Consider the following 11,580-nt stretch of genomic DNA (forward strand, 5'->3'; position numbering starts at 1 on the left):
TTCGTCTGTACAATGACATTTATGTCCTTTGGTCTGTGGGAGCGCCAGTCAGGTAAAGTCAGAAGCCAACGATTTAGAAAAATCTAACTATGATATCAAAGTCCTTTTGAGACAATAGCATCGAGCATCTTGATCTTCTCTTATGATTGGCAAAGACAATCATTAGGATGATAATTACAGCCAAGCCGTAGAATGCAAGTGTGAAGTGTTTTCCCGTGCTTAGTTTTGCGTCCGTTCTTGCGGAGAACGGCCTTCTCCGCAGCAGCCTTGGTCCTGTTGTAGGTCATGAGTGGACGAGAGGTGTCGTAAGGAGTGTTCTCGTCGCCATTCTCTATGGGATCACCGCGAGAGTTTGGACCAATGACCGCCGTGTCTGCTCGTGTAGACGAAACATGGAACGTCGTGCGTTCTCACAGCACTGCAGGAGGTTTTCCGTTCCTACGTGGGGGAAGGGAAATATTGCATTTGATACCGTGGCCGACAAGTCAAAATTTTACACCGCAACTTTTGGTGTTTTACACCGCAACTTTTGGTGTTTTACACTGCAACTTTTGGTGTTTTACACTGCAACTTTTGCTGTGTTTTATACTGCAACTTTTGCTGTGTGGAAAACTTACATCCCTCCCCTTTTATAATGGACGGTCCCCCTGTCAGGTCAAAGGTGACAAGGATGGCGGCGGCCTGAGAGTCACAGTGTCGTGCTGTGACTGAGTGTGAGACATCAACAGAATGGGATCTTAAGAAATTGATCAAGCTGTGAATAAATTGATGATTTATAATTCTGTCTGTTCTTCTTTGTGTTCTAACTTTACTATACTTACACAACACTGTATTGCCTCCATGATGACAGTTTATAAATTAGTGATTGACTAATTAACATTGATTAGATGTCTTATTAACTATAAATATTGTATACAATATATTCTACATTTGTATACGAGCGATCGCTGTTTTTGTTTACATTATACGCATGCAAATTATTTGAAGACATATGCAAATTCTTGTTAGGCAAATCAGCCAACTGGCACCCACTTTTTGCCTACGGTGACGTCATGGCGATCGCTCGTATTGTTCCCTAATGATCGATAACTTACCTGAGTCAAGAGTCAACACTTCATAATTGAAAATAAGTCTTTATTGCTTCATAGTACCAAGTGGTGCCACATTTGACTCCCATAGGCCCAATATTTACTCATCAAATTATTAGCGACCTTGCGAGTCTGAATTCTCTAGCTAGAAAATGTCACGTGACTCAAAGGCCTTTAGAAAAAAACTAACGTCACCACGTAGCCAAGCTTTTCCTCTAAAAAACTTATGCACGAAAAGGATAACTCAGTCGACGTAGTTTGCATGCCATCGTTGTCACCTTTGACCTGACAGGGGGACCGTCCATTATAAAAAGGGAGGGGTGTAAGTTTTCCACACAGCAAAAGTTGCAGTATAAAACACAGCAAAAGTTGCAGTGTAAAACACCAAAAGTTGCAGTGTAAAACACCAAAAGTTGCAGTGTAAAACACAGCAAAAGTTGCAGTGTAAAACACAGCAAAAGTTGCAGTGTAAAACACCCAAAGTTGCAGTGTAAAACACCCAAAGTTGCAGTGTAAAACACCAAAAGTTGCGGTGTAAAACACCAAAAGTTGCGGTGTAAAACACCAAAAGTTGCGGTGTAAAATTTTGTTCTTGTCGGCCACGGTAATTTGACGCAAAGAAAAACGGGACCCCTTCTTTAATGAGAATAGACAATTTTGAAATACATGTACATATTATATATTACATATTATATTCGACTCGAAGAAAGAAAACAAATGAAAAGTTCAATGCAAGGGTGTTTCTGCAAAGTGATTATTTTGTGGTGATGATAGGAGTACTGGTTCTTACAAAACAACCTCAAACAAGGCACCGTGTTTGTCTTACCGTTCACATTGATATCCCATTGGATGTCGTCACTCATCGATCCCAGAAAATCGACCACTGCCGCTGTATGGATGACGACATCTGCGTCTGTGCAGATTTCTGACATGCGCACAGGGTCCCTTACATCCCCGGCCATGGCATAGACGTTGATTTCTGAAGTTCATGAATACAAAAGACTGTACTATGGGGACTGTAATATTTCTATCTCTATCTCTAATCAGCCAAGCCAAGTGCACTGACGGCTAGAACAAGGGACCACTCTGCTTAGCTTTATTTATGGGAGAACAAGCTAACGTTTCAATAGAAACAATTGGCAGTTGCAATTGATTGGAAATTGAGTGCCCTTGACCCAGCATACGTCGTTCCTTCCTATTTGCTTGTAACACACCTACGGTGCCAGAACAAACATGTCGCCATACCTTTATCTCCCACGTCGGGCGGCTGAAAGTTTCGCGTGTTCCTGCCAACCACTCTAATTTCCCGGATGTTAGTTCCCTTCTCTGCTAACATCTTCACGATCCGGAGCCCGACAAACCCATATCCACCCGTCACCACGTAAGTCAGATCCTTAGGCATCGTCTGGAAAGAGAACACGACGAAGTTTAGTTTACGACAAAAAAAATGCAGGGTCTCCTGAGAGCAAATATTTGATTAACGCCTTCCTTCTCCATACTTCTCCAGTATTAAACCGACATATGCCAGGGTTGCCATGTATGAGAATAGTAAACTTTATAAGCAAAACTTAAACAAAAGCAAAATCTGGTTACTACTACTAGTACTAGAAGCACGTAATAGCTACTAAGACAATTTTGTGAGACAGGATTTACAATTTCTTACAGGTCTGAACACGTATAGAAGCTGACCCTTCGCCCTTCCCTCCCACATGATACGGGACCATGTCTTACGACATATTGAAAATCAAGCAAATCGCATTTTCTCCATGACTTGGTTTAATAGCCTTCATCATAGCAAAGTTGAGGCTTCTTGGCTTCGTTTCTTCGATACTTACACATTGTCTTCTGATTGTATAGCAGTAATTAAGCTAGTACTTGATAGCAGCTGGGTGACCCTGGGTGACTAGAAAACTGGGTACAATCAGAACTGTAAGTTTTTAAACCCAACGTTGACATGGTTGAGAAAACAACAACGGTAGCCGCTTTGAAACGACTGTTTGCTGCCTGATATTTGGCATCCCTGGTGCCAGTGATACTTACACTGAATCGGACTCTTTTGTGACGGCGATGTTCGACCACTTGAAACAGGAAAGATCAGGAAAAGTTGATCGTATTGAACCTCCTTCAGTCCTTGGCCTTTCTAATGTCTGAGCTCAATACTGGACTTTGCCCTATACTAGACTGGAGACGTTCGTGCAGAAATAAAGGGGCCGAAGAGGGAAGAAACGACGTTGACTTAGGTTTTCACATCGGCCTTGATTGGAATTATGGGAATAATGAGAGTACGGTAAAGGTGCAACCAACCTCCCTGATGCGAAACAAAATGATTGACAACAAGAGTTCCACGATCTCATATCTTCGCTGAATTATTTTTTCCTTACAACTGACGATCGTACGAATTATGTTTCTCGATGACAATACGAATAAGTTCACCATTTGCCTAAATTATATAATGAATTATATCATATTATCCACTTAACGACAGTCTTATCCAAACAAAGAAGGCCATTCAAATATTTCCTCATAAATTATGCAAATGAAGTCCTGATTTGAATAATTTATGTTTAAATAAAGTTCACTTTCATTTAGATTCAATAATGCTGCAATAATGAAATTCGCAGCAGTTGCTAAGTACTATGGAATTGCAAAATTTTCTCTTTAATTATGCAAATTAGGCCTTCATTTACATTTTTATTTAATTAGAAAATTTTAACTTTACATAATTGACATCTGCTGATGTCCTTTTGTTCTCAATTACACATGTCACAAGTTTGATCGGTTCTATCATGAAACGCAGTGGTTTTATAGAATTTCCTCATTAAATATGCAAATTAGATCCTTATCTGCATAATTGTCATTTAATGATGTCAAGCTATCCACACACCAAAAATCATGACGATTCCTCAGCCGGTTCTTGAGTTATCCTGCTTGAAATAAATTTCTACAAATGCCCCTGCAGTTACAGAGCAAGCCGTTAGGGAGCCCAAACTCATGCCGGAAGTTCTGTTGCAGTACCGTAACAAGCCGCTAGGGAGCCCAAAATCTTTTGAGGTCTCATGAATACCTATCCCCCTACCAAATATCAAGACAATCCATCTGCTTAAGCCTTCTCGAGTTATCGTGTTTACACACACACACACACACACACACACACACACACACACACACACACACACACACACACACACACACACACACACACACACACACACACACACACACTAGCCAGCCGTCACGCCACGTACTAAATCGAACGTGTTTCCTGGTTACCAAACCTATTTATAGCTCCCGAGTCCTACAGCCTCTCCGCTGTAATAGGTTTGGTAACACACACGAACGCCTCTGAAAACACATACTACTATAATATACTACTATAATACTATAATATAGTATAAGGCCACACCAAGTAAATTTTATGGATGACGTCCGCGCGCGCATTGATTTTGGCCTGTTCCTAGAAAAAAAAAAGAAATTCCACTTCCTGTAACTATGACCAAAGAGTCACGACAGTGTTGCAAATCGTCAGATTGACGTGAAACCCGTAACGCGAAAACAGGATAGGACGACAACTGCTATTCCACCTGATTTATTGCTGTTTTGATGATGAATAAAAGACTTCTTGCTTGTTACACTGTGTCACCTCATTCAATTTGTGTCCTAACATTTGTCGTCTCTTAGTATATTTCTAATCTAGGCATCTTGTTTTTTAGGACCCTTCTTGTTTTTTTTTCGCCCTCTCGCATTAGATTTAGGGTCCCCAAAGGAAGTCATCCATAAAATTTACTTGGTGTGGCCTAATACTAGTAACCTTTTTGGCGAAGGTAAGAATAACAATCCTGGGCACGAGAATGCGGTCGGATGAGATGTTCTGGGACCAAGGGCAAATTTCACCAATCACATTGTAGCAATGTCTGAATCTTGACCAATCAGCTGTGCCAATTACTGACCAATCAGCTACAGGCAGTAGCATTCAAAACCAATCTCACAGAAACGACATTTTTCATTTACGCTTGCATACTGCGGTACCCGAAAGGTTCCTGAACAGGAGTGCGTCACATATAAGGTTTGTGCATCCTTGGTTTGTGTCAATGCTTTCATTGCAATCAGTATAGAGGTTTATAAACTTGCGTAACTACTGTTCGCGTTTGTGGGCTTGGTAAGATTTTGGTGGATTATTTTGCGTACAACTCGACCCGGGCTTGTCAAGACAAGGCAAGATGGCGGACGAAAACCGACGCTACATAACCTGTGCGTTAAAAAGATGGTTCTCGCGCTTTCCACCGACTCCATATTTATTATGCTCCATTTGTAACGGGTGTTTGTCGTTCATTTTCGACTGTTTTGTCTACTTAATGGATACATTTTGCGGGATTTTGCCATACTTTAGCAATATTTTTCATTGCTCAAGATCCCATGCTTTCATAATTTTTACAGGAAAATGAAAGGTTGAACGCCATCTTCGACTTGGTTGGCGTTTTGCATAAACGATGTTTGTGAAACCTGGCTGTCTTGACAGTTTTTGTCCATCCTTTAGAATCATCCATCGAGTATCTACGTAATCTACCTCCTGAGCGTGTCTGTTACACACCAGTCAGTTTGCGGAAACATGTCTGAAGCACCGGTAGGTACACAGCTCATATCGAATTTGATAATTGTGTGAAGTCATTTTTTGCAAACTCAGCATTCTGAACAGCGAACATGCATGTGTGGGATCGTTTGAAGGTGTTGTAAACTAGGTGTTTGTGCGACCCAGTTAACAAATAATCATCACCCCCTTTATGGCCACGGTCAGGGTTGGACAAGTTTTCAAAAATCCACTTGCCTTATCGGGCAAGTACATGGTCATTTTCCACTTGCCTGAACCAACTTTTCACTTGCCCAAAATATGACACATTTCTATGCATTTTACTAGCAGAAAGAGTTTATAATGTTGGATGCTTTATTTATCAAAATTGTTTAAAACTTGGTTGAAATACTGCTGGGGCTAATACTTTGCATCCAAAAAATGTAATCGGGCAAGTACTGGGGGATATTTACTTGCCCGAACAGTGCTTTTACTTGCCCTTGGCAAGTGGGCAATGGGACTTGCCCAACCCTGACGGTGTCAGGACAACTACCTGGGACAACTCGGCCCCTGGTCATTCTGGACAACTCGGCACCAAGCTTAAGCCCAGGACAAGTCGCCTGTCGGCCCCATAATTTCTCAACAAATTATCCATATTTTGGGCTCCGAGAATTATGGGGGGAAACGACCTGCTACCAAACTCACGGGGTCATACTGGTATAAATATTTTCGTCATGCCCGCCGGCTGAAAACACAAGAGAATACAATTATAAACATATTGTTGAACATTTCTCACTACATGTTTCATGATTCTATGAAGTTTCTATATCGATATAAATTGTAAGTCTAGCAGTTTCTTGGATCGTCACGCTTTAGATTACTTTGACTGGCCGCGCCGCTAGCGTAACGCTCCTCGCTATGTCGGCGCGACCCGTCCGAGTAATCTAAAGCGTGACGCAGGCCAAGTCCGTCGTCGCTATAAGAAATACTACTAGTATGTCACTAAGGCTAGGAAAAAAAGTTAAAATCAGAGTCAGGACTCTTCTACATCGATAATAATTACAAATTTTTTTACCCAAAATTCATATTATTTGCTGAGAAATTATGGGACCGACTTGTCCTGGGGTTGGTGCCGAGTTGTCCTGAATGGCCAGGGGCCGAGTTGTCTCAGGGGCCGAGTTATCTTGGAATCATGGCCACCCCTTGTGGGGTTATTTGGGGGTACCAAAGAAGAAGAAGACCACCTCACACCTGACCAAACCAGCTGCCTTGTGTCACATAATGCTTCATAATTTGTTTCAAAAGCAAATGACTCTTGCAGTTTACACAATAATTTCTTGGATTCATGTACATGTATATAAATAACCTGATTTATCATACCAAGACAAATCAAACCATTTTCATTTTTGCATCATGAACCTTACTGGACCATCAATTCTCTGCCAATTTTCTATGTTCCAATGACACAGGAATATCTTTGATGTTTCAGCGGTCTCCGCTGATCACCCTGAATGCTGTTGAGGGCCAGACCCCCAAGGCCGTAGCTGCCGTCAAGCCTCAGCTGCAGGCACCTGCACCTGCTGGGCCTGAAGGGAGGAGTCGCCTTCCACAGCCGCAGACCAGGCTGCCCATGCCGTCCACACACCTCCCTCTACCCACCAGAAATGGGGCATCTAAGCGAAAGCAGGATTTTACACCAGACGTGCAGCAAACCGTTGGCGGAGTGAGTGATAGTTATCCTGTTTTTTCATTGATCAAACTTCTTTGTTATATGCTTCAGTACTTGCGATGCTATGTTGTCCTGTACACATATACTAATCTATCATTACTGTACTTCAGAAGAAGAGAAAGGCAGATGCAATGAGAGGTGCACCCCCACCCAAAATGCCAAACATTGTAAGAAGAACAGCGAGTGCAACCACTCGCCCTGGGACAAGAACTGCAGCAACAGCAAAACCCGCGGTTGGACGACCTCCAGCTGCCTCGCGTGCAGGTGCTAGTAGGGGAGCTGCTGCTGCCAAGACAGGTGCCAGAACTGTTACCACACGTGGCTCTGCTTCTAAACGTACGCTTTCAGCCATTATATAACACACACCTTTAGTTTTTACTGTGTTGTTAACCTTACTGTCTACTTTCTTTTTTTAGATTTACTATTGGTAGCACCATGCTTTCAGTAATGCCTAGCTAATCCACAAGAGGCTACACTGTCACAGTGTATAAAATGCTGCTTGCTGTTTTTCATTGATTTTTAATGTAATTAATTGTATGTTTTAGACATGATTTCTTTTTAACTTGCTCCAGTGGAAAAAAATCCTATGCAAGTGCGTGTATAGTGAAAAAATCATTACCACTGATGGTGCCTATTGTACTTATAATATTATATATATTTTGGTACGTTGAGGTTCCTATTCAAATTTGTTTGTATTTTTGTCCATCAACAGCAGCTGTATCAAAGGCTGGTGGCATGACAAGGTCGAACTCAGGGTCTACCATCCCTAAAGGTGCTCCTGGTAAGAGTTCTGATCCATTTACAGCATAACCACTGTACTGACTCCATGTCACAATTTTAGTTGAGAAATCCTCAGCTCTAAAGACAGGCCCAGTATGCTTGACTTGACATCCACATTGCATTGTATGCCCCTAATAAAATGAAACTTACCCTTTGTGTGAGAAGTAAAAGCTCTCTCCCTTCTTGCAGTCAAGAAGCGCCCTGCATGGGACCTGAAGGGTCGCATTGAGGATATGGAGAAAACCATGCGTAGCATGCAGTCTGAGAAGGAAGCCATCACTCAACAAAAAGAGGAGATCACTCAACATTCTGACAACATACAACAAGACCTGTTGACCCTGCAGCGTGAAAACACCACACTACGACAACGTGTCAACGAGGCTGAAGTAACATTGAGGGACCTGCAGTCAAAGAATCGGTGGGTTTTCCTGGTTTTAGCAGAAGGGATGGGTGTGTTGTTTAGGAAGGTATTTTTCAATGGCTTCTGGATCTGCTGTCGACTGGTTTATTTTATGGGCAATCAAGGATAGGAATGAATGCATTGGTGTTGTACAAAATAGTTTCATATTCTTGATGGGTCCTTCTAAGCCATGAACTAACGAAGGGCAGGGCATTTTATCTTTATTGATATTATCAATTTGGTTCATTAGTCTCTATTGCAAGAAAAACTTAAGTGGCTAATGAACTATCCCACTTACAGAAACATGGAGGACGACCTAGAGCGGGTAAATCGCCAGAAGAAGGCTGTAGAGCGTGAGAGGGATGACCTTGAGTCTGACCTGCAGACGTCACGAAAGGAGTGCCAAGGACTGAAAGGAACCATCGCCCAGCAGGCAGCAGCACAGGAGGGCATCAAGGCTGAGCTGCAGCTGCGCAATGTGAGTATGGAGAGTAAGTGGGCTAGAACGCCTGTTTCAAACGTTATTGCCGCCCAGTTATGACATAAATGTCAGTGTGTAGTGCCCAGGAGGTACTACTAGGGTCTCCACCAAATATACCACATATTGTACACCTTCTGTATGATACTCTCTTGTTGGTTACTTCTTGGGAGGCGGTATTCAGAGCAGGTGTAGTTTTTGTGTAGTTCTGTACAAGGCAGGCCACTAAGCAACTGACTTGGACAAGCCTTCAAAGTTTTAACCAGCATTCATTTCCTCCTTAGTCCCAGATAGAGACGACCAATATTGCCCTGCAGGCAGAAAAGGGAGCCGTAGCTAGCCTTCAAGCAGAGCTGGCAGAAGCTCGTGACAAGATTGCAGCTCTTGACCGTCAGCTGCAACAAGCAGAGACGGACCGTAGGGTCCTGCATAACACCATACAAGAGCTCAAGGTATGCACTAGTTGTTAACAGTTGTCAGTCTCATACCTTTTCCAAGCATATGGCAAAACCTGCTGTTCTTTTTAATCTAAACTTTCTCATGGGCAAGCCAGACTCCTGAATGGCTTCCCTTTGTATATAGCCTCAATATTCCCACTACATGTATAAGCTTTTACAGTTTCCTGAAGCAGGAGATTACGTTGCTGTTGTTCTTTTGGCTCTTACCTTGAAATGTACCATATCAAATTACAATTACAATTTGAAGCCTGCATTGAGGCTACTCTAAGGCCACACCAATTTAATTTCTTGGTTAACGGATTCACCCGCTTCATTTTTTTCTGATTTGCAAATAAAAATAAAAATCCAGAATCAACTGCAAAATGCTCATATTTTGCCCTGAACAGTTGAAAACAGTCCTTTTCATCCTAGTTGTTACAGTTATTCCTAGTGATGCATACCTAAACCCAATTTCAGGTTCAGGTCCGGATTCAAGTCCAGAGGTTTAGGTTCAGGTCCGGACTTGTAAGTCTGGACCTAAACCCATGGCATATACAAAATTGCATGTTGGCAACCTTGCAATGTTGTCTGGGTGAAACTTTGGCCGCATAACATGGAGGCCGGTACTTGACGATGCCCGACAGCAATGTTTTCTTCATTTTGCAGCAAAGATTTTACAATCTACAGAAGGTTTTAGGTGGTTTGGAAAGAAAAGGGCTATGTAAAATGGTCTTTTATGGTAATAAGTCCGAACTCGGTTCTTGACTTTTAGGTTTTTTTGGACTTGAACCTAAACATTTTTTAAGTCCGGATCCAAGTCCAGTGAACCGGTATGCATCACTAGTTATTCCATCTTTCAATGCAATGGTATTAGGGGTGGGTACCGGTCCAGGTGGACCGGTTCGGACCGCAAAAATTTTATCGGTCCGGTCCGAAAAACCGAAACGTCAGTGGACCGGTTTTTTGGACCGGAACAAAAATTTAAACTTGTAGTTACTGATGATCACTAGATACAAGAATCCTGCCAGGAAAATGAACATCCAGCCTCAAAATAAAAGAAATTTACCTTAGTTTCCGTATCTCTCATTCTGCAACAATATTCTCCATATTTTCATTACCAATAGTCATCTAAAATCATAAAAGAGAACTTTACAGGTTGCGTTTGCTTCGGATCGATCAAGCCGAAAATCACTGGCACATGGTCACACTGTGCCGCACATAAATTTTCACTCGAAATGAGAAATTAGTACCCAACAAAACGGACCATTTGGTTCCCAAGGCTGTATTACTCTTTTGTTCTTGTGGTCAACTTGTTTTCTTTGCTTGAATCGCGTAAAATACCAAGGAAAATACAAGGAAAGTTCGGGAATCGGCTCTGAACTGTGCCGAGCGGCGGCCATCTTGGATTCCCAAATTTGGACCTGCAATTTGGCCCAAACCGCTAGAGGGGGCGAATGCACAAAATCCTGCGATGTGATTGGTTGGGAAGTTTAATGTATTAATATATTCGGTTCTGAGGTTTTATATATAGCCATAGGACAAGAGGAGAAGCTTGATAATGTATAGAACGGATAAAATAGGATAGAGTAAAATTAAAATAGGATAAAATAAAATAGAAAATAAATTGAAAAAAAGATAAATTTTAAAAATTTAAAAAAATAAAATAAAAAAATTTTAGTAGTGGTTGCTTATACATTAAGCATTTAGCAATGATCATTTAGCAAAAATTATTTGGTACTGATACTCCGGTGTCCAGAATCAGGTACAGGTACAGGTCCGGACCTGGACCTGATCCTCTGGACCTGGACCTGGACCTGGACCTGAAAGAGCCGAACAGGTACCCACCCCTAAATGGTATCATTAAAAGTTCAAAATTCATTGTTTAAATTTTGAACCAGCCTGGTGTGTTGACTTCATGGCTCCTATTGTACCATTTTGGGACATAATAGGATGCCTAGGCCTATTTTTATTTTTATTTTTTTTCGCCTGCCCGCTCCATTATTTTCCTATAAAAATCCGTTAACCAAGAAATTAAATTGGTGTGGCCTAAATTTGTAAAATGCACAACAGACTCAGTAGCACTTTTCATACCAGCTTGTATATG

The 11,580-nt window shown here is 41.7% G+C and overlaps 2 protein-coding genes across 5 annotated transcripts in view; one reads left to right on the top strand and one right to left on the bottom strand.

Moving 5' to 3' along the window:
• The window catches only part of LOC109470289 (3 beta-hydroxysteroid dehydrogenase type 4-like), a 7,520-nt gene extending 4,071 nt beyond the window's left edge, over positions 1-3,449 (bottom strand). Inside the window, 6 exon segments of the mRNA XM_019769203.1 lie at positions 179-374; positions 376-402; positions 404-438; positions 1,915-2,067; positions 2,334-2,493; positions 3,129-3,449. Of these exon segments, the coding sequence (XP_019624762.1) occupies positions 179-374; positions 376-402; positions 404-438; positions 1,915-2,067; positions 2,334-2,490 (568 nt within the window). The 5' untranslated portion in view covers positions 2,491-2,493; positions 3,129-3,449.
• A 1,582-nt stretch (positions 3,450-5,031) lies between these two features.
• The window catches only part of LOC109470278 (carboxy-terminal kinesin 2-like), a 12,725-nt gene continuing 6,176 nt past the window's right edge, over positions 5,032-11,580 (top strand). Inside the window, exons 1-8 of one of the 4 annotated variants that reach the window (XM_019769178.1) lie at positions 5,032-5,151; positions 5,623-5,709; positions 7,142-7,375; positions 7,492-7,717; positions 8,094-8,162; positions 8,351-8,579; positions 8,862-9,039; positions 9,324-9,491. In XM_019769178.1, coding sequence (XP_019624737.1) covers positions 5,695-5,709; positions 7,142-7,375; positions 7,492-7,717; positions 8,094-8,162; positions 8,351-8,579; positions 8,862-9,039; positions 9,324-9,491 — 1,119 coding nt within the window. In that variant the 5' untranslated portion in view covers positions 5,032-5,151; positions 5,623-5,694. Of the gene's footprint in view, positions 5,152-5,311; positions 5,337-5,622; positions 5,710-7,141; positions 7,376-7,491; positions 7,718-8,093; positions 8,163-8,350; positions 8,580-8,861; positions 9,040-9,323; positions 9,492-11,580 lie in introns of those variants that run through there. The other 3 variants (XM_019769177.1, XM_019769176.1, XM_019769175.1) reach the window with 3 other exon arrangements.

The sequence above is a fragment of the Branchiostoma belcheri genome, unplaced genomic scaffold, assembly GCF_001625305.1.
Source record: "Branchiostoma belcheri isolate BF01 breed outbred unplaced genomic scaffold, Haploidv18h27 scaffold22, whole genome shotgun sequence".
NCBI lineage: Eukaryota > Metazoa > Chordata > Leptocardii > Amphioxiformes > Branchiostomatidae > Branchiostoma > Branchiostoma belcheri.